Below are 23,477 nucleotides of genomic sequence, written 5' to 3'. Positions count from 1 at the left end.
CTCAATACCCAGGTGGGACAAATAGCTCAATACCCATCCCCTGAATATGGTCAGGTCTACTGCAACCTGAATAGTGTGATACATGGACCTCATTCCAAACACACAATGTCTTCATATGACTATAGTTAACTGTCATAGCTGGTGGATATTGCAGCACACAGCCTTCCAATTGTGGGTGTAACTTGACTTGTTTTGAGTAGTATATATATCGTATATATTGCTAATTTAAACTGGGTAGGTCAACTCCTACCTGGCACAGAAGCCTTATACTAAAATATCATACTTAAGATTTGGCATCACCAGTGGTAAGAATGTTCTCATTCCTGTTGTTTCAGGCCCATGAGTGGCAAGCGTCCCGATTCAGGTCCGTCACCCAGCCTGAGACGGAAGGAGTTTAAGCGTAACAGCCCAGAACCCTCCCCTGTGATGAGGAGGAAGAACTACTCCGACCGTTACGGGAGTCGATCTAGTTCAATGTAAGTCCGCATGTAACAGCCACTAATAAAGTCTCATCTGCTTGCTTTACGTTGTCTTATGTTCTTTTAGTTTCATTGTCTGCAAATTGTTGACTTGTTTGCTTATCTGATGGAACTCGGGCATATTTTGAAAATTATGAAATAATAGGCTTTGGTGTCTATTTGTTTAATGCTCTTTATTGCTGAGGATGTGTTTTATTTCAGTTGTTGGGGTGTTTTCTTTTTGAAATTAGATACAGTAAGAAAAGAATCTTACAAGTACAAGTTCCTCAGAAATGAGTTCATACATGATATTAAAGAGATCACTGCACATTGGTATCTCAGCACCCAACTATATATAAGGGGCCACGGTTTGCCTGGCTGGAGGATCCCAATTATGCCATGATTATGAAGTATTCTTGGTTTGCCAGCGCGTACTGGAGCTTTTTGGTTTCACCAAACCCGCATCATTTCTGACATTCTCACCAAGCTAAGGTGCAATATAAGTGAAATACTTTTCTAAGCTGGATCAAACCAAAGTCAACTGTATCACGATCTGACCCTCACAGAGCTCATGGAAGCTCATACTCCATGTTCTGTGGTGTAGCATATTTGCAGTTTTGCTAAAAGGTGCACTCAGTAGTCTTATAGCGGTTCTATTCATGATAATACATAAAATATGTACGTTGTGTTTCATGAAGACCTGATTAATATGCTTTGGCTGGCATAATAAAAGTATCTCACATCCAATCGTTGACATATCTCACTCACTTACATGCTGATATATCAGGGTTCGAAATTATTTCTTGTTTTCACTTCGCCACAAAAGCAAGCAGCTACAGAGATGCCATTTACCAAATGGTAAAAGTGGTAGTCCACAAGGACATATCACTAGTCTAGGCCAACCGATATGTTTATTTCGCACCCTGTATATATGTATTCATCTGCCTTACAACCTCTATTTCATTAGCCTCTATTGATAACTATGTTTATTTCACTGTAAAGTTTCTATGATTCATGATCTCCAAATGTCTGTTTCACTAAGACATACAGTAAGGCTGCCAAGGTAAGCTTGTTAACCCTCAGATTTGATTCCCCTGGTGTGGGGTACCTGTCAGTTAGACTGAGATTCTCCCAGGAAGAGGCCTATACCCTCCTGTGTGTTCAGGACCTGGATCACAATCTATACCCCTGCCTGGTGATTGTACAGGTGCTGCATATTTAGACAGTAGTCACTATATTGACCCAGTGCTATGCCTTGTAGATGCCTTTTAAATTCATTGAGGTTTCCTTGTATATCTGAAGTGTGTTTGTCACTTTGAATCTATGCATGCACCCCTGTGGTCAACTGGCCATTAAAGGAACACTGTTCCTCCTTGTTATTAGAGCTGACAAAATGGGGATTGGGTGGTCAGACTATCTGTCGGGGCTGGCAGTGGGTCATCAGACTGTGATGATGTAGAGTGTTGCTAATGCTCTGTCACTTGTTCGCCTGGCCCAGACTAAAATGGGGATCAGTTGGTCAGGCAATGTGACTTTGCTGACAATGGGTGATCACATCCTGATGTAGAGTGTTGCTAATGCTCTATCATTTGTTTGCCTGACCCAGACTAAAATGGCAATCAGGTGGTCAGGCAATGTGACTTTGCTGACAATGGGTGATCACATCCTCATGCAGAGTGTTGCTAATGCTCTGTCATTTGTTTGCCTGACCCAGACTAAAATGGGGATCAGGTGGTCAGGCAATGTGACTTTGCTGACAATGGGTCATCACATCCTGATGTAGAGTGTTGCTAATGCTCTGTCATTTGTTTGCCTGGCCCAGACTAAAATGGTGATCAGGTGGTCAGGCAATGTGACTTTGCTGACAATGGGTCATCACATCCTGATGTAGAGACTAAAATGGGGATCAGGTGGTCAGGCAATGTGACTTTGCTGACAGTTGGTCATCACATCCTGATGTAGAGTGTTGCTAATGCTCTGTCATTTGTTTGCCTGACCCAGACTAAAATGGCGATCAGGTGGTCAGGCAATGTGACTTTGCTGACAATGGGTGATCACATCCTGATGTAGAGTGTTGCTAATGCTCTGTCATTTGTTTGCCTGACCAAGACTAAAATGGGGATCAGGTGGTCAGTCAGGCAATGTGACTTTGCTGACAATGGGTGATCACATCCTGATGTAGAGTGTTGCTAATGCTCTGTCATTTGTTTGCCTGACCCAGACTAAAATGGTGATCAGGTGGTCAGGCAATGTGACTTTGGTGACAGTGGGTCATCACATCCTGATGTAGCGTGTTGCTAATGCTCTGTCATTTGTTTGCCTGGCCCAGACTAAAATGGGGATCAGGTGGTCAGGCAATGTGACGTTGCTGACAGTGGGTCATCACATCCTGATGTAGAGTGTTGCTAATGCTCTGTCATTTGTTTGCCTGACCCAGACTAAAATGGGGATCAGGTGGTCAGGCAGGCAATGTGACTTTGATGACAATGGGTCATCACATCCTGATGTAGAGTGTTGCTAAAGCTCTCAGTCATTTGTTTGCCTGACCCAGACTAAAATGGGGATCAGGTGGTCAGGCAATGTGTCTTTGCTGACAATGGGTGATCACATCCTGATGTAGAGTGTTGCTAATGCTCTGTCATTTGTTTGCCTGGCCCAGACTAAAATGGGGATCAGGTGGTCAGGCAGGCAATGTGACTTTGATGACAATGGGTCATCATATCCTGATGATGTTGATCCAGTCAGTGGTTGGTCTAGACTCACTGATTGACAAACTGCTGTGATACAGCTTGAATATTGCTCACTGTGGCATTACACTACATTCTTTGACTCAAAATGTATACATATAGTCCAAGATAAATGAGCAAATAGTTTTCATTTACAGATTGGATTAAGAATTTAAATCCATTCAATTTCCTGCATGTAGCAATGTTCTTTCCTGCATGTAGCAATGTGCTATTTGTTCATGTTAATATAGTAGATATGAAATGACTATCCTGGCTAAGAATATGTGAAGAGGTCATCACTGATCTATGCATGTGACTTAACATATAGAAATGCTGATTGGCATATTTTGGTTTCACCCCTGAACCTGGTATTAGGGAATAGTATTGTAATGACATGTATGCAGTACCCTAGGGTCCTGGGAAATGGTGGCCTCTGTCAAGAGGCTGTCCTTCTGCTGTGAGGGTCACATAATATGACAGGGACAGATTATGTCAGATTGACATATCTTTGAAGCTGATCCGACCAGCATTACCTGATAACACACAGACAAATGTAATGAGGCACGATATAATCTGTACTTTTCTTACAGCATGCAACATTGTGAATAGCCAAATTGATTTGCACTAAAGGAAATATTATGAAGAAGAAATGTTTGTGTGTAAACATTATTTATCAAAGTTTACCTATGCTTTAATTGTGCTTTTTTGTACTTTGACTTTTAGTTGCATGTGTGTTAATATATGCTCCAACTTCTACAATTGTAGTGACTTCACAGCTGTCATAGAGAGATAGAGAAGAGATTATTTTAGTTAGACATCTCACATTATTGTAACAACTTGTAGATAAGGGGTCACATGTGGCCCAGTTTTCAATGGTTTTGCAATTTGATGTGCAGCGTTGTGTCCCTTAGGCTTGCCGTACACCTATGGTCGTTGTTCAAATCCTAGATCAGCCCTGGTTATGTTTCTGTGTTTTATAGTACCATACCCGTGCTCATGTGTTTCACCAAAGTGGTTATGCTTAAGACCTGCATCACTTTTGGGCTTTCCTCCCACATCAAGCTGACACTCTGTAATATACTGAAATACTTTTAAGAAGTGTTTAACCAAACTCACCCATTCGCAGATGTATTCAGTGGAAATTACAGTGGAATTGTTGTGAGAAATTACCTTTTCATAAGGTTGAGATTAATCTAGAGGAGAGATTATGTATGGTGAGTGTGTTACTACCCATGTACAGCCTTGTGGCCAGGGTATGAGTGGGGAAATGTGAGACAGATGCATGATGCTAGCTACCGTTGGTATTCCTCTGACCTCCACACTTCATTCCTTAGTTCCTGGTGAGAGCCTCCTTACCCACATCACCTGTACCACACATTCCTCTTGTGTATACATGTTGTTCTTATAGTTTTACTCAATATAGAATTTTTGACTCTGTCTGTACTGATATGACACTGTGATAACATTAACAGCAATGCATTTACAGGATTGCCTGGTTGTTTAACACCACACTCAGCAATATTCCAGATTTATGATGTTGGTCTCTAAATAATCGAGTCTGGACCAGACAATCCAGGGAATGATATCATGAGCATCGATCCACACAGTTGGGATACAATGACATGCATGAACCAAGTCAGTGAGCCTGATCACCCGATCCTATTTGAGGCTTCTTACACCGAGCATGGGTTGCTGAAGGCTTAATCTAACCCGGATCTTCATGGGTCTATGTAAATATTGATATCTGTTTCCAGAAAGACATACACAAGCAAGACATTATGTTCTGAATGTGAGGATTTTTGAATGAGAATATTGACAGAATTGTATGACAGAATATGACCTTGGAGAAAAAAAATATCAAATTGTTAATTTTAACCCATTTATTATCTTCATGAGATTTACAACCCTCATAAGCAGTGACAGAGAGATCCACTCGTTCATATCTGGAAGGACTTCTCCTAAAATTAAGTCACAGAAACAACCAGTGAAAGCTGTTGGCTTGTTCAACTCATGGTCTCTAGCCCTGGATAAGTCAATGTAGCATATGCAACTAAAATACTGGTATTCAATGGTGCCGTTTATGATTGTCAGTTCTGGAACCCTAAAATTGCAATTATACATATTCCACATTCATTGCTGTGAAATTTCTGAAATATGATTCTTGTCCAAAGTTTCTTCCTAATGAATGTTAAGTTTAGATTCAGCCCACACTGTAACCCCAGCTTGAGTGCTTTGAAGACTGGTTAAACTGTCTTCAGGAAAAACGATCTGTCTCCAAGATACATTTGTCATTGCACAGACTTGTGAGCAGCTTCCTGCAGCTGTCGATGACCTACAATGTGTGTGAGTCTGTACTCCTCTCCCTCCATGTGTTCAATCATGCGCCGCTGTCGAGATAACTTCTTCAGGTAGTTCTGTAGCTGGACAGCATTGGACCGACGATGAAGTCGCTCGGCAGTGTGGCTTGGGATATGACCTCGCTTGTGATGGTGCTGAAAGGAAGAAATACTGATATTTCAGAACGCTGCTTAAGTTGTGTATGGTGAACAATGTTTCAATGTTTGTCTAATCATAGTGGAAATTTGGACAGTGTCCCCCTTATAATTATATTGGTATAACCAGTTCAAGAGCTTACACAAGATGGTCTTTGTCATTGATCTACTGCATTAGTAAATATTCAAAAGGGAGTACTGCACTTTCCTTGGCATATTCAGTTTCAGTGCTACACCATAACCCTGACATCAACCTTGATCCTAAAGTATCTAAGGGACCCAAACTCAACTAAACCTTGAATCAAAGATGCCCAATGACTAGGATCTAATCTAAACAGGAGAGATAAGATGAATCTTGCAGGGAGACTCGAGCAGTCCGCTGGCCCTATAAACTGCTCTCAGATGAACCGAGAAATTTCAACATTTATGTTCAGAACAGTTGCAGGACCTAGACAGCAGATCAGATGGTAACTGCAACCAGCTTGTGAATGTCTCTTTGTCTGTACATGGTCAGCTTGATATAAGTTCTTATTCCAAGAATATTTTACAAGATTTTGATCTGAATGCAGCATAAGAATGTTCCATTGAAGTTTTACATGTCACTTCTATGGATAGACTAAAATAATATTTTTTGAGCTTTTAAAGAAATTTTCGGGAACAGTCTGAATACGATTGTGATAAGACCTATATGACTGGAACCTTTCTAGTTTTATAGGTGTGACAGTACAGAATAGTGGAAGCGATGTAGAAAGCATTCCGAATAAGTTTGAGCTTTATTCAAGCATGTGCTGATATTATATGCCCATTTTTTTAGGTCATTATGGCTCATATCATGATACAAGCCATATTTATCAATGCATCATATTGACGATACTGTCACGAACAGATTCGCAGGGGGTAATGGTGGTCCATGAAGAGCTATTAATCAAGGGAAGGCTAGGATGATATTTGCTTGGGTGATGGTAAAAGATTTGCAGTGGATGCTTAGACAAATAAAACGAAAAATCCTGGAATAAAAGTATTTACAAAAACCAAATTTGGCAAACATATCCTCTAATTCCATCAGGAAGTTGAGGCCTGGGGGTAATGTCAGCCAAGTAGGTAATCTAATATTATCACCCGTTTCCTGTGGAGTCCGCTAGTTCGGGGTACAGATGACTGTTGACTCTTGAGTCACCTAGCAATACAGCCATGTTGCTATCATAAAGCAAACACTCGGGTCCTGGCTACTGGTGTCACAGACCTCTCGGTGTCCTCCAAGACACATAGTATGACTGGGATCTCGTTAACAAGGATCAAATATGACAGGTGTAAATCTATCTTTGTGATGTCTCTGCAGAGGTTAAATATGAGGCATGAGATGTGAAACTGATAGGTCCTTTAAACAATAAACTATTGAAATACAACATCTAAATTCCTAAGTGTACAGACAATGTAATATTACGATAATACATCATTGCACTAAAAAATGTTTTGTTTCAATGTTTCATATTCAGATTGTCAGAAGTAAAGGTTTGCGGTAAAGGGTTAATTTTGAATATTCTTATATATATACAACTCAAAAGAAGTTAAAGAACACAACTTTTTTCATCTGACTTTAGTTAATCGGTCGTGGCTGGTGGGTATTGTAGGTCAGCCATCCAATTGTAAGGGTTCTTTAACTTATTTTGAGTAGTATATTAATTCCATATTCTAGGATATATAAGATTTCAATCACAGAATGTCCTTGTTTTCCAATGTGCCAGCTTCGGGACTCGAATCAGTGCTGGATTCTCAGATTTGTGTTTCTCTCAATCTATGACAAACATAATAAATAAAAAGAAGGAAGATTTTGAGTACATGTTACAACCTATGATAATGAGGATAAGATGGTGGAAACAGGACAGGCACACAATAATGTAACAGGCGGCATCTGATGATAAAAGAAATTGATCGTCCATGGTACAGAACCACAATAATATAGATGGCCACATCTGACGACAAGAAGTTGATTGTCCATACTACAGACCCACAATAGTATAATGGGCATCTGATAACATCATGTTGTGATACAGAAGTTGATCATTCATTCTACTTTGTAATTAGTGTGCAACAAATCATGTAATTAATATTTCATAGCCCATTTTCAATACAAGAACCTGATAATATTAACAGTTGAAGTCAACCAGTATTTATTCGTAAGGTAATATTCCTAAGAAACGGAATGTCTTAGACCTGCATCTCTTCGGGCTTTCCTCCCACATTAAGCTGACTTTCCGCGATATAACTAGAATACTGTTAAAAGCAGTGTTAAACCAAACTCAATAACTCACACACTCATCCTGCATTGCCTTAAACACTTTTCTTTATATGCAGCTCACTCCTAAGAAACATCAGTTATCCTGAACTCACCAAGATTTTCCGTGTTTTGCGTATCCCATCCTGGTCGTCCTTGTGAACAAGCAAATAGTCACAAAGAGTATTGTCTGTTTTGTCCTCAACTGGCTTGTGTCCAAACATCAAGTTCTGCTCATTTTCTCTCATCTTGACCCTCACAGCGTACAGTATGTCCCCTAGAGTCTTTGTCCTTTCCTCAGGGTCATGGATGTTTGCATACAGAGACTTCCACTCCTCTGTGCCCTGGGGAGCTTGACACTGCGGAGCCTCTGTGGAGTCAGATTGAGAAGAACTACTTTCTTGAACATTCGGCAATTGTTGGAAATGTTTTTTTGTCTTCCTTGAAGGTTTATGCATTTGGAACTTTTTCTTTGAAAGTTGAGGAAGGTGACTATTAGTCTGGTCCAGGCTATCAGAGTTCCTGACACTGTTGCTGCCAGCAAAGTGGACCTTTTTGGTGACAGATTTTGTGGGAATTGAAATTTCACATCTTAATGGGTCTTTCACGGCGGGTATGTCAAAGTTGTTCTCTGAGATCTGCCTCATTTCATGGATCTGAGGCAGGGCTGTCAGTGGAGAGTGAGCCCTCTGCTTGACAGTCTGAGAGTTGTTACCAGAGTACCACAGGGGTCTTGGAGCTTCCTCCTTAATCTGAGGCAGTTTAAAAACTGGAATATCCTTTGATGTTTTTGTTATCTTTGGAACCTTCCTTTCCGGGAACAGTTTGAATTCTCCTTCAACATCACCATTGTCATTGTGTTTGCTCTCACCACAGAACTCATCAGATAAGAATGTAAGGTCTGTGTCACTTCTCTGAAGTCTCTGATTAACAATCTCATCTCGATCTCGCGCTTCTTCAGAAATGCTCTTCACACAGTTGGGATGCACAGCACTTATTAGCCCAGTTTTGATAATAGGAGGTAGTCGATGTTGCTCACGCCCAATGTGCTTGGGTATTGCACTATTAACACTGTACCTTGGACTTTTCCCATTGTCTGAAAACCTTGGACTGACTCCAGTGTCCGAGATCTTGAGTTCGGACATGTTATGCCGGAGACTGGCTAGCTGTTTCAGAAGCTGCTGTTTCTCCACAGAGTACATCTTCATGGTGTGATGAATCTCATCCTGGAGCTTCTGGGTAGACTTCTGCAGGTAGTTCTCGTACATGTTGTTCTGGACCTGTGTTACCCTGATAACAGAAACATGGATTCAGTTAATCCATTGGAACACACAGCCTACAGGGAGGTCATCTCTGCTTGTCCACAACTCATATCTGATTAGTAACTGGGACAAAACAATTAGTCCTTCCAGATTTTAACTGGTCAGGGGAATAGGTGGCTTGTGGACATGCCTAACCCTAGGACTAGGTGGAATTAAAGTAGGAAATGTTACATGGTTATCTAAGGATGCTGCGATAGATAACAATCTAGGTAGCCAACTGGTTGTTGACAGACCAGTAGTCAGTATGTCTTTACATTTAACTCAATCTTAAAATGTTTAAAAGGAAACTTTATGGGGAGAGAGAATCTAGGCAGAGGGGGTGACAAGTATTAGGGACAGGCAATATGCAAATATTATATAGTTTAACCATATGCTTGCAGTTCAGCTGGACCTTGTATGACCTAACAATGTTACCTACTGGTTAGCTGGACCTTGTATGATCTAACAATGTTACCTATTGGTCACCTGGACCTTCTTTGACCTAACAATGTTACCTACTGGTTAGCTGGACCTTGTATGATCTAACAATGTTACCTATTGGTCACCTGGACCTTCTTTGACCTAACAATGTTACCTACTGGTTAGCTGGACCTTGTATGACCTAACAATGTTACCTATTGGTCATCTGGAACTTGTATGACCTAACAATGTTACCTATTGGTCAGCTGGACCTTGCATGATCTGACAATGTTACCTACTGGTTAGCTGGACCTTGTATGACCTAACAACGTTACCTATTGGTCATCTGGACCTTGTATGACCTAACAATGTTACCTATTGGTCAGCTGGACCTTGCATGATCTGACAATGTTACCTACTGGTCAGCTGGACCTTGTATGACCTAACAATGTTACCTATTGGTCATCTGGACCTTTTATGATCTAACAATGTTACCTACTGGTCAGCTGGACCTTGTATGATCTGACAATGCTACCTACTGGTCATCTGGACCTTGTATGATCTGACAATGCTACCTAATGGTCAGCTGGACCATGAATGATCTAACAATGCTACCTACTGGTCAGCTGGACCATGAATGATCTAACAATGCTACCTACTGGTCAGCTGGACCTTGTATGATCTAACAATGCTACCTACTGATCAGCTGGACCATGAATGATCTAACAACGCTACCTACCAGTCAGCGGGACCTTGTGTCATCTAACAATGTAGAGCTGTTCCCCTGTTGACGTGGCTATGTTAGTGACAGTGAAATAAAAACATGCTTCATGTTGTCAGGATGGCTGTCGCCCAGGTCAGGTGTTGTAGTCATAATATTGGAAAGTAGATTATCTGATATTCTCCTCATTGTGTGATATATACTTACACATTTATGATCACGAATCTTGCGCTTTGTCTACATAAGATCTGTCATACATATATCACATATGCTTATACTTTATCTTGCGTATATAGTTTCAAAACTATTGATTGATTACATTACATGAGTTCATGTGCTGTCAGCTGATATATGACTGATATTGGATTTTTCCACCACAGAATGGCTCTAAATAAACAAAGAAATTGTTTATATGTATTTTTGCGATAGGCCAATCTAAAATTTTCTTCAGTTCTACTTTTCGTAGATGTTCAAATTATCTCTGCATAAGAAACAATTCAAGTTATAGTTATTTTCGGATTTTGTCAGAAGAATTTGTACGTTGTTTAGATTGACAAAAGGGGCAGTCACTTATAATACAAAAGTTTAGCCTGGCTTCAGAGGATAGTTCAGATGTATGTTGTTTATCTAGGCTTGTTCCAGGCATTATACTATAAGGACACAAATAATTACCTTACTGCAGAATCTAATAATTGCATGACACCTGTGTTCTGTTTGACGTTGTTTGTGCTGCCTGGACAGGCCAACAACATTATCGTTGGCAGTAAATATTACCAGCCTTAGGCCCAATAAGCTCCACTTGATGTGTTACAGTCACAGGGTTAGGTAGTGCACTACAGTATGGTATGCTGTTAACATGATTTATGAGTTCCCTTCAGTTGCGAGCTAATCAAGGACTGGTTTCATGTTTCATATATTCACCAGGGGAAATGAAACTGTTTCTGGAAACCGTCTAATGAAATTGAGGTGTACAAGATATAATGTAGATTATTTTTAATGATGTTTTTTTTTTTATCTCTTGATAAGGTAGCAATTCAAAGGTTTGTTGTAAAAAAAACCCCAACTTATTTCCTTGAGTTTTGAGACATCTCCCCCTCCCCCCACTCACGCACGCACCCATGCACGCACCCATGCACGCACCCATGCACCCACCCACTCAAACTGAATTGTCAGATTTTGACATTTCCAAAAGAAGAACACAAACATCATAGCATGACTGTTATCAATGTATGGCACAAGTTGTGAAGCAACAACACACCAGGGTTTTTCAGGGTTTTTCAACTGGCACAATCATTCTTGTATTTCATGATAGTCCAGCGGTTCATTTTCAGAAAAAAATAGATGATGATAAGGGGTGATATTTATTGACTTTTGCTGTAAAGATATCTATCAAAAATGGAACTTTTGATGCACGTGTGAAGTTGTAACCGATTTTGAGTAAGATAGTAAAATAGAATGGTGAGACGAGCTATGGTACATACTATACAATTATGTTGATGCCATGCTCAGGTGAAAGGCCTCAATTATATTTCTTTCAACAGTTTGTTCACATGTTTTTATTGAATCCAAACTCGATTATTTACAGACCGCCGTCATATAGCTGGAATATTGCTGAGTGCGGCGTTAAACAACGCACCAACCAACCAAACCGATCATATGTAAGGGTGGTTGATTCAAAGATTGAAATACTGCATTTGTCAAGAGTCTGATTTCTTACGTATGATGATCAACAATTACAGAGTTGACAAAATTCTTACCTGCCTACAGTGTTTTCAGCTTAAATATCTCACCTGAGAATAGTCAGTCAATGTTATGTACATGATAGCCTATGGAGAACAATGTTCAAGTATAGTGTTTACATGTGCACTGCCAGCTAATATAGATTTCAACCTGAACAATTGCCTGTCCTGTAAGCTAAACAGCCTAGCCATGCAGAAAGAAGTTATATCCTTAGGATTTTACTAAGAATGTAATTTGTATGGGGACGCAGTCAACCCAGAAAATGGATCAGTTGAATAGAAGCATCAAATTTACTCATGAAATTTGTCAAATGGAAAACATTTGACAGAGTGTGAACTTTTGTGTACACTTGTAGGGACACTGTCATGCTAAAGGGTTGTCTGTTGATTATTGTGTCAGACAGGGTGTAGGTTTCAGGTGTTTGTTTTTGAGATTGGAGTTGGATTGGATCCAGATAGATTGACATGTCACGGCCTCTATCAGGTGTGGAGAGTGGGACTCAGTGTTTGGTCTTTGTCCTCGTCTTAAGCTGTATATCATATGCATTGATCCATGATCGATCACGTCCAGGATTGTTTTTTTCATTGTTCATGTTATAGACATGGTAGTTTTAATGGGGATTAAGACTTTCGGGGGGTATCGAAGAGCAGTATTTTGTTGTTAGGATTCTGTCATTGTGACTTGTCTTTTGGGAATAATGTGAAAAACTACTGAATCAAATAGAGCTGTAGTCTTCGCTAAAGGGGTACAGTGTAATTTTTTTTCTGCGCTTGGTATTCAAATTTATTTTTTTTCCAAAATATTGAATCCGCTTGAGGGGGGTGCGCATTATACAGGGGTGCGCACTATACTCAAGAAAATACGGTATCTTGAAATAGCCAATCAGTAAACATCTAAGCCATCAACTGCAGCTATTTTTGTGTGAAACATACTGATAGGGTGGCAGAGTGGTATATATTGGAGGTCCAATTTTGGTTTGCCTTAAGTTAATATTCTTGGTATCCCTCCATGTGATAGAGTTTCAAAATGTCCCAACACATAGTGTTTTCTTTCCTGCCATTGTTGTTTTTGTTTTTAATCCTATTTTATACAAGAAACTTGAATACATACTTCAGAATAAAGGATGTGTTACCTGTCTGTGACGGACAGGGGCATGACGAGCCCTTCCTGGGGACCCCCTTCACCCACAGTTCCCACCTCCCCCAGGTTTGGGATCTGGGGTAGGGTGGGGATGGCTGGAATCTGGGTCATCACTGGGCGTGGCCGTCTCTGCTGTCCACACAAGAGGCGTTGCTGGAATGCAAAGCAAAAGTTATCTTCCCTTCTTACATTTTGATAACATTTATGCTGAAAACACACTACTGAAGTTCTTGTCTAATATTTGACACTGGTCGGTTTGGCCAAGTTTAGTAAATTTTCAGATTGACCTCTGGAATTGATTAAATTGGGATGTTTTGTAACTGCTGGTCATGACAAAAAGCAAGGAATGAAAGAATTCTGGGGAGCTTTAAGGACTTTTTCTGCTTGGAAATATATCTGAACTTTTCAGTCAATGAGTAGGGTTTTATAATATTCCAGACATGATGTTGTGGGAGACTCCCAAAATGGACTTCACACATTGTACCTGTATGATGAACTAAGCCCTTCCCTGCTTGAGTTGGACACAGTGAATGGTGGAAATAATGAATCTTTACGCAAATGTCAGTAAATACTTATTAAAAGTAATTTTAGAAATGTACTTACTGGTCAGTTTTGCCAATGGTGTAAAGGATCCTGACAATATGAATCCTAATTTTGATTATGTTTTACGGCTACTGAGAAACTAGTCCTTGGTAACAGTCCGGTTAAACAGTGCTGTTCCAATATAGTGAACCACTTTCTCCTTCATGAAGCCAATAATAATCCAGCCTGGAAATCTCAAAGGCCTTTTGAAATGTTGGTGGCTGTCAGCACTCAAGTCCTTTATCATGCCAATGTCTGATGTAAAATATTGAACAAAATGTGTCTAAGAGAGGATTTGTGGAGAGTAGGAAAATCCTACTTTAACCCTCTATATCTTGCTGCATATAAAGAAAAGTGTTTAAGTCAATGCAGGATGAGTGTGTGAGTTAGTGAGTTGGGTTTAACACTGCTTTTAACAGTATTCCAGTTATATCACGGCATGTCAGCTTAATGTGGGAGGAAAGCCTGAAGAGATGCAGGTCTCAGACATTTACCACTTCCTTGAAACTCACAAGCACGAGTATGGTGCTGTCAAACCTAGAAACATAATCGCGGTGAACTGGGATTTGAACCCACAATCATAGGTTTCTGGCGTGCCCAAAGGACGCAACTCTGCACAGCGAATCGTGGCATCTTAGACGACTGGGCCCCCTATGCCCCCCAATGCAGGATGACTTTATGTAGGATCAGCAGCCAGGATATGATGTATTTGGTTACTGATTTAGCTCTAGGGAAATATTGTGTTTCAGATTATGAATTTTAAAACAATTGTTGTTGTTTTTTTCACTTTTTCTAAAATATTTTGTACCAAACTCTTTAAAGATATACCATGACATGATGACTGATTATTACTATTTCGGTTTCTATGAGGCATTTGAAGATATCAGGGATTCCTATTGCTGGAGGATATGACTGGGTTAGAATAGATCCAAAGTTACCTATTTTTGTGGTAAGAGCCACTTAGTGATATGGTTGATACACAGCATGGATCGTTTGGTTTGTCTAGTCCAGACTTTATTATTTACAGACAGCTGTCATAAAGCTGGACTATTGCGGAGTGCAGCATTAAGCTTAAAAAACCCTACAGGAATTGAAGAAAATAAAGTTGAAGGGGTTAATGACTAATTGCCTCAGATTAGCAAGTGACATGGTTCTAGCCAAGTGTTGGTGGCAGTGGGATAAAATTAGTTTGAAGAATTGCTACCAAATGTGGTCCAGACAATATTGGAACATGAGGTGAAGGTCCTGCCAGGCTGATTTATGTCATCAATTAGCTTTCTCTGGAGAGCAAAGTACATGGGCAGCTTTCTAATTGACCTGCTGCAAATCCTAACATTTGATCTTGTGAAAATGCTGTAATGTGACTGTGTTGAGGACTTTTATGAAAGCCGAGGAAATATATCCTTCAGCTTTTAATGGAGTTAGCTTATGCACAGACTGCACTGATAGGGAAAAGGTTGAACAAAAGGGATATTTTAACTAATAGTTTATTTGACTGAGCCTGTCAGGGATGAACGATGTCCCAAGAAGAGAATGTTTGGCACAGTATCTGTATCTGGTGGTTAAAATGTCCTTGGATGGGGAGGTCAACCCTTTGCTGTGACTTACCAGATAGTGTGCCATATATGCCCTGTACCCAATGGTAAGGTGTGTAGCTCCAACAGGGACAGATAGTTTTGGAGTAGGACCTTTATTGTTCAGGCCTTTTAAAGCAGGCACACTGAAGCATAGCAGTACAGCTCCTCAGAGCAGTTGTGATTAATGCCCACCAGGAAACAACTCATCAGAGCAGCACTTCAAAAGAATGTATTTGATTGAATTTGAAGTACCGCAATTTCATTGGACATTTATGTTGCATGTAAAATAAATGCCAATAATGTCTTACAATGCTGAGGAACCGTTGATAATGTTGCAATACAAAATGATGAAGAAAATGAGCTAGAAGAAAGCATTCATAATGATTTTTATCTTCCAGAGAAGACAAATGAAAATAAATGTTAAACAAAGATCCTGTATCTATGATATAATCTGCACTGTGGCAGAGCAGCAAGCTGCAAAAATCACTGTTTCAGCTGTTGAAACATTTTGATGTCTATGTCCTGATGTCATGTTGCATTGATCTGGGTTGCTATTGCAAAAATTACTTATGTATTACTCTCAGTGTTGGGTGGTCTTCAGTCAGACATCGGAGGCAGCACTAGCCACATGGCAGCACAACAGTCACCAGAGAACTTCATGAAGATTAATTAAATCAAAGGATTCCTTCTGACTTATTATTAGTAATGTTCATTTCGGCTTTAAGTTTTGAGATTAAATTGGCAGGAAGACCCTCATTTAATTATAAACAAAAACTCCACACAAAAAAAAGAAGAAAAAAACCAAAACCCATAAATAATGATAACTTACCTGTTTCTGTGCCCATGAGTAGCACAGAGGCTCCGTGCCTCTCTTGAATTTCATAATAATGAAAGAAGAAATTATTTTCACATTTCACAGCATCCTTGTCACCGTCTCTTAAATCATTGTCCCCTGTGAGAAACACCCAGTCATAAATTCATCTAAAATCCCAAGCACCCTTGTTATAAGTGGTTGTCCTAAAGGAGTAACCTCGCTACTGATTGGAGGGAATGTCCAAAAAGACAGATAGGGCATTCGGTGGTGGTTAACACTGGGATGTTTGGAGATTATTGCACTTAAAATTATCTGGGAGATATGTGAGGTGGGAGGGTGTAGTTATTGGTAGGATAGACAACAATGGTCACAGGCTGCGAGATAAAGACAGAATATGAAGTCCATAGTTTGACCTCATGTAATTATCCCCTGGTGTTATTCCCTGGTGCTTCGGCTTCTGTAATTACAGGTCCAGCGGCTTGTTAAATCTGTGCATGGTACACTTTTCACTGTCTCCTGTTTAGTTACAGTTAATCACACCAATGGAGGCACTGCTGTAAATTGCCTTATTGTGCCACAGGGTGTTGTAAGACTTCTCCCGGTTATGACTAGATATATTGTGACTTGACAACTGATATAAACATACACCAGTTAACTCATTATCTTGAGCCCCTAACATTTTGAAGTAGACAAACAACCCACCATTCTCATTTCCAACACTTGAATCCTTGTATCTCTTAACTGGCCTTGGGGCAGTTGGGTAGCCCTGTGGTTAAAGTGTTTGTTTGTTTGATTCCCTACATTGGTAAATGGTGTGATCTCCATTTTTGGTTTGTTCCCGCCTATAATAACACCCGAGTTTGTTCAAGTGGTTTTATTCTAATTTCAATATGGCCAGTGACATGAACTTAACACCACTGCATCTTCAGGTGAATGACGAGTGCCGTTGCTCTCTTTTTTAAAACAATTCCTGGTCGGTAGGTACAGTAGAAACTAAAGACATTTCAAATTATTATTATTTTTGTCCAGCAAAATATCTGAATATTTTGCAATGTGTGTAGTGTTAGTTTAAGCATTTGTTGTTGGTCTTTTAGGTTTTTATTTTTTAAGAGATTATGTAATAATCTTGCGATTGGATTGATTTCCAATACACTTCAGTCCAACCTCATTGTGATATCAAGTTTTGATCATATTGTGGTGTTACTGACAACTGTAGTATTACAGGGTTGATAAATGTAGCCTACAGCCATGAAGGAACATTGTTGATGTAGCTATTATGGAGTCCTGCATGAAATGGATGGCATTATAATGAGGTTTGATGGCGAGTACTCTTTTGGATGGTGTGGTTAGAATAGAGACATTGAATGATTATTTGCATGCATCGATTTTTGGCATGGTCTTACAGGAAGGACAGGATATGAAACAATCGTTAGTTATGGATTGGTTTTATTTCCTGTCTGGTTTTGTCAATAAAATACACATGTATCATTGGATTGATTGTTTGAATATCACTTACGTAATGATCGACTCCACATGTTTGTACTATTTGAAACCAACATACTTTTCTTCTGACCCTTTAAACCATATTCTTCATAATAGGACGAGGAGATGTAACGAGAATTCTAAACCAAGCAGCCTTGGTAGGCAGATTGGGAGAAAATGTTTTTGTTCAAAATGCTAATGCTGTGTATGATAAAGAGGCAAGCAAGAAAATACAAAATGACAGGAAGCTTCACCAGTAAAGTTGTGAAGAAGAAAAAAGATTTGAAGCACAAGTTTTAATTTAAATATGCAAAAAATGTAAAACATATTTTTAAATAACACATATTCCCAATAACATTCCAAGGTTTTACTGTCCTTCAGGTGAATTAGGGTAGACTTGACCATAAAATGAGAATAGTTGGCCTGGTCTCATCTTGAAGACTTGATGAACAATGTGAAAAGTGATCATGTTTTTGTGATGGAGAGAACAGGATTTAAAATGGTTGTGTGGAGAGCCTTGCATAAACTTCGAGATATACAATATTTTCAGAGCTTGTGTCCGTTTGAGATCAAAAGAGTCAATTTGAAATAATGATTCCTTTGTAAATGATATTGTAAAGATATAAGATCAGAAATACAATACTCACAAACAATTTCAGTTTTGACCAGTGTCGTCAGCTTGGACCAGTCACGAAAAGAATGGAGCTACGATAAAGATCAACGTCTACTTGGTGTTGGTTTTGAAATGTAATCCTCACTTTCAGCCCCACAGTAGATCATGTCCCCAGGATGAACAAGGCTTTCTGTTATCACAGTACTTAATCACTAGTCCCCGCACTTGTTTCATTGATTCAACAGGGGGATTATTGGAATTTACAGATCAAGTTTTTCCACATCTCTAAGTGCAAGTTATTCTTGTGCTGGGGGAAATTAGTCCATCTTTGCTGCTATAGTGAAAACAGACCTGTAATGTGGGCTCATTAATCGTTGCTGGGTTGAGTTGTAAATACTTTGGAGGTTAAATACATTTCTATTTGCGATGTGTTTATGGTTTGTGTGTTGGTGAGTTGTTGCCATAGATATGTCCTACCTGATCGAAGGGACAAAGTCAATATTGTGATTATGTGTTCCTTAGTTTGTGTATGAGGGGCGGTCGGGTAGCCTAGTGGTTACCTAGTGGTTACCTAGTGGTTAAAGCGTTAGTTCGTCACGCCGTAGAACTGGGTTCGATTCCCGACATGGGCACAATGTGTGAAGCCCATTTCTGGTGTCCCACGCTGTGATATTGCTGGAATATTGCTAAAAGCGGCGTAAAACAGTACTCACTCACTCACTCAAAATCAACTAATTATTTGAATATCTTGGTTGAGCTGGCTCAAACCCCATACTCATTGTGGTGGCTCTGTTGTTGATGCTCTTGCTTGCCATGTGCATGACCAGGTTTGATTCTTCATTGGAGCTATGTGCAGTCTTTGTGCAATCTTTGTAAGACCCATGTTCTAATGGCTACAGAATTGCTTGAAAGTGTCAGGACCCTATAGGCCACTTATTGATCAAAAGTCACAGTGTATAATAATTTGTTTTCTCATTGACATTCCATTATGTTTTCTATCTTCTCTGTCTATTCCTGTGTTCGATTCCCGACATGGGCACAATGTGTGAAGCCCATTTCTGGTGTCCCCCGCCGTGACATTGCTGGAATATTGCTAAAAGCGGCGTAAAAAAAATACTCACTCACTCACTCACTAGTTTGTGTATGATATAAGCGTGTGTCCTTTAACAGCTGACTTTCAGTGGTCAAGCGCTCACAAAACAAGTCTTTGTAACCATAAAAGTACTTGCAGTTATAATGATGAATATCTGACACTATAGATCTGTGACTTATTACTTATATGAACTAGTTTTCACTAACACAAATTGATATGCACACACAGAGAAGCAGATAAACTGTGTAATTTGTGTAAAATGCACAAAATAAATCACCGTTATCAGATTAATTTTGAATGGCTTCTGTACAAATATGTATAAAACATTAAAATCCCAGTAGTATAACAACACTCTGTGTGATTACCTAATGGTGCCTTTTCAACTTGCACTCACTCACTCACTCACTCGCTCGCTCGCTTGCTTGCTTGCTTCCTCTGCTTCTTTGCACTCTATATCACCCAATGCTTGTGACCTTCTGGAGGAACATACAGCAGTCCTTAGTGCCAGTGTTTTATCAATTATTGGTGGTATCTTGGGCATTTATGAAAATGAGATCAACGTGACATTGTCAAATAGAGGTATTTCCAAAGGATACATGAAAATTTGAATTGTATCACAAATACTTTTCATTCATTGGCTGTTACTAGTCTGTCAAAATCAGGCTGATACTGCATTGAATTTTACATGCTGTCATTTGTACACCTCAATCACCCAAGATTTGCTCTTTCCCATTACCAGCAGGGTAATAGAAAGTCAGAGTAACAATTTCATGAGAGTTGACGTCCCTTGAAGTAGATATATTAACTCACTGCTTAATGAAAGCGGGTCTATCTCAGCACAGACTTCGTCATTGACTATCTGCCAAGAGGTAGCATATAAATTGCGGTTGAAAAAGTAAAGCTTGACACTGATGGGTTGCCACATTGTGAGGTATAGAGTATTATTGGTATGTGAATACCGTACGTCTTGGAATAGAGCTGGCCTACTGTAAGGGAAAGCTCCTGTGCATAAGTTGGATTCAGTATTGATAAGCAAACAGGTCAAATGAACCAAGTGATAGGATCATGAAATTACAGAGGAACACAGTGTTGTATTGTTTTGCCAGGGGCATTGGTTGCCCCGATGTCTAAGTTGCTGTAATTCGCTGTTCGCAGTTTCCATCACCTGAGCATGCCTCCAAGCTATGATTGTGGGTTCGGTTCCCAGATCCACCAGGGTTATATTTTTAGGGTGTGTAAGCACCTTGTCCACTGGCTGCACCAAAGTGGTAAACGCCTATGACCTGCATCCCTTTGGGCATTCCTCCACCATTAAGCTGATACGTCATTATATAACTGCAATACTGTTCGTAGTGTAATGACGCCAAATTTAATGATGGAATTGCCTAACCATGCCAGGTGGTCAGGCTCACTGACGTGGATGATGCATGTCATCGATCCCAATTGCGTGGATCTATGCTCATCATATTAATCACTGGATTGTCTGGTCCAGACTCGATTATTTACAGACCGCCGTCATATATAGCTGGAATATTGCTGAGTGCGGCGTTAAACAACAAACAGACAAAGAAGCCTAACCATGCTCTTGACACAAGGAAGAAACAAATCAAAATCTAACAGTTTTATCTTGTTGTTCAAAGCTTGTCGCAAAAAGATATTTTAGCACATTTTTCTAAAAAGATTACGCATTTATTGGCAAGCTTTCAAGATTGTTCACTTTTAAATTCAAACATTAAAATTATATTAACTGATTCTCACTGTGAATAGCTGTAAAATTGCTGATGTGGCTTGATAGCAATATATATCCATTCATTATTCTTTTTAGCAATGGATTGAAAACAGTTTCAAAGGTTTCTATTGCAACCATTAGATTTATTTTGCATGAAAAATTTCCATTATTTGTGAATCAGGTTATTTCTACTTTATGTCATTCTATGAATTGGTCAGGAGAGGCGTCTAAATTGTAGAATCTTTGTTCTCCATTGAACTGTTTACGGTAGTTGGTATGTGTGCGTCACTGTATTGGTGTTATCATGTCACATGCAGGTCAGCACTCTCTTTGATCTCTGCCGACTTAACCAGTTAATATTGGTGATCTATTCTGATGGGTGCTTGGGGAAATAAAGTTAGAGGATCTCAACAGGTCTGATTCTATAGATAACTTATATGAACATTACAGATAGGATCAAAGTTTTTTGTGCCGAATTCAAAGGTCATTTCATTAGTTCATGATCATTGATTTGATGATATATTGTTTTTGAAATGTTTGAACATTTAGTGTCATAGGTCTAAAATGAGGATCTTAAATGGTTTATATTATGTGTCTGGATATGTAACAATATCCAGGTCTTAATCCTTTTCTATAAGGACATTTTCCTCTACAGTAACATAGGAAGGTTTAGTTGGTAAAATATGCATTTGTAGACCCTCCAAAGATACAATTTGTGAAGCCCATGCATTCTAGGCAGACACAAACTTGGACCAAGTTTTCCAAACTTGTACCAAGTGTTCCCATTAGGGTCCTGATGAGGATCATTATGAAGGTCCTAATAGTGCTAACAAAGGTCCACAGTATGCATATGAAGGTCAGTATAGTTGTGAAGGCCCTGAGTATGCTAATAAAGGTCCAGAATATCCTTTGAAGCTCCTGAGTATGCAAGCTCCACACATTTGTTAGCCCACTACCTCTACTGAAAAGCAGCTGGAAAAGAAAGAAATTATACATACAAATATTTATTTTCATATATCTCCTGCTGTTAATATAGACCCGCTTATACAATATAACATCTTATTTTTAAACTCGAATCTACGTAACTGTCAGTGATTCAAGAAGCCAGCTACATCGAGAATGACATAAGTATAAATAGATAAATAAATTATTGACATGCCTATTTATTTTTATTTCAACAGACCTTGTGTATCAAGTGTTTGTAACAGTGTTTGTATCAGATGACCAGAGTAGGTGCGGGTGACTGCATGTGTCTTTCTGTTTCAGAGATACTTCCTCAGACACCACACCACCCACGTCTCCTCCCGCACTCCGCCGGTCAGGACGAAACAGTGATGAAAATGTCTTCTCTCGTCTTACAAGCAATCCCCAGAGTACTAGTCCCAACCCTAACAGGTGGGTGGCATCCTGTACTGTCTTTATTTATTTGTATCAAGTATCCTTCTATGGATCGATTCCATCCAGAAGAGATGGCAAGTATCACAATGTGTAGTGCCGATATCTGCAAGGTAATAGCACATGTTGCACAAGAGAAATATTACCATGTGTGATGTATATGAGTGCTTGTTGTTCTCTCGCTGGAACCAGTTCTTGCCTTGATTTCTTGGTTAAAAAGCAGTGGTATGTATTCACAGGTGACCAAGGAAAGAAGTGTAGGCCAGTGAAGTATTGACGATGCTCTTCTATATTCTCCAGTTGTCTGAGGAATTTATGATAAAAGTACTTCACATGTCCTTGATAAGCCTCAATTTGGGATATGATATAAAAATTTCAAAAAGGAAGATAAAACTATGATTAATTCACATCGCCATGTACTCACTGATTGTTATATGCAGTTTCATGTATACTTTCTCTTCAGAGGAAGCATTGTCTCTGTCAGTGGACGACCCTCAAGTGGAAGGTCATCACCTTTGACCTGCACACACACCGCTGAAGGTCACACAAAGGCAGTCCTTGCAGTGCATGCCACCGATGAGCTCTTGTTTACTGGCAGTAAAGGTCAGTTATGTCTAAATGTAATCAGCCTATCTTTCTTGAAGCTGTGGACATTTAGGTCATCGGACCTGAAGAGCCTCTCAGATTAAGACTTATCAGGGCCCCATTTCACAGGGCAGCATTAGAAATTGTAGTCCTTGCCAAACTGACGAATAGTTAAGGTATCATAAGGACTAGTAGAAATTTGCCATGTTTCTGGGTTTTGCTATATGCTATTGTAAGGACTAGTGGACCAATAATGTTCGTTTCTACCGCTGCAGGGCGATCTTAGTGCTAAGACTGTCATAAATCAGTGTTATAGTAGGGGAGCTGAACCATC

At 39.6% G+C, this 23,477-nt stretch overlaps 2 protein-coding genes across 6 annotated transcripts in view; one reads left to right on the top strand and one right to left on the bottom strand.

Moving 5' to 3' along the window:
- The window catches only part of LOC139462404 (kinesin-like protein KIF21A), a 114,457-nt gene that overhangs the window by 79,254 nt on the left and 11,726 nt on the right, over positions 1 to 23,477 (top strand). For 3 of the 5 annotated variants that reach the window (XM_071244100.1, XM_071244097.1, XM_071244098.1), the window contains 4 exons: positions 336 to 476; positions 1,501 to 1,521; positions 22,430 to 22,558; positions 23,022 to 23,161. In XM_071244100.1, coding sequence (XP_071100201.1) covers positions 336 to 476; positions 1,501 to 1,521; positions 22,430 to 22,558; positions 23,022 to 23,161 — 431 coding nt within the window. The remainder of the gene's footprint in view (positions 1 to 335; positions 477 to 1,500; positions 1,522 to 22,429; positions 22,559 to 23,021; positions 23,162 to 23,477) is intronic. The other 2 variants (XM_071244099.1, XM_071244101.1) reach the window with 1 other exon arrangement.
- Positions 5,172 to 16,315, bottom strand: LOC139462406 (uncharacterized). The gene is made up of 4 exons (XM_071244102.1): positions 16,262 to 16,315; positions 13,266 to 13,426; positions 8,068 to 9,241; positions 5,172 to 5,676 (listed from the first exon to the last, which is right to left on the bottom strand). Exons 1-4 carry the CDS (start codon positions 16,313 to 16,315, stop codon positions 5,473 to 5,475), a joined length of 1,593 nt encoding a protein of 530 aa, XP_071100203.1. The 3' UTR covers positions 5,172 to 5,472.

The sequence above is a fragment of the Haliotis cracherodii genome, unplaced genomic scaffold (genome assembly GCF_022045235.1).
Source record: "Haliotis cracherodii isolate W230 unplaced genomic scaffold, xgHalCrac1.p SCAF_15, whole genome shotgun sequence".
Classification (NCBI taxonomy): Eukaryota; Metazoa; Mollusca; class Gastropoda; order Lepetellida; family Haliotidae; genus Haliotis; species Haliotis cracherodii.
This window is presented reverse-complemented; position numbering and strand designations above follow the sequence as displayed.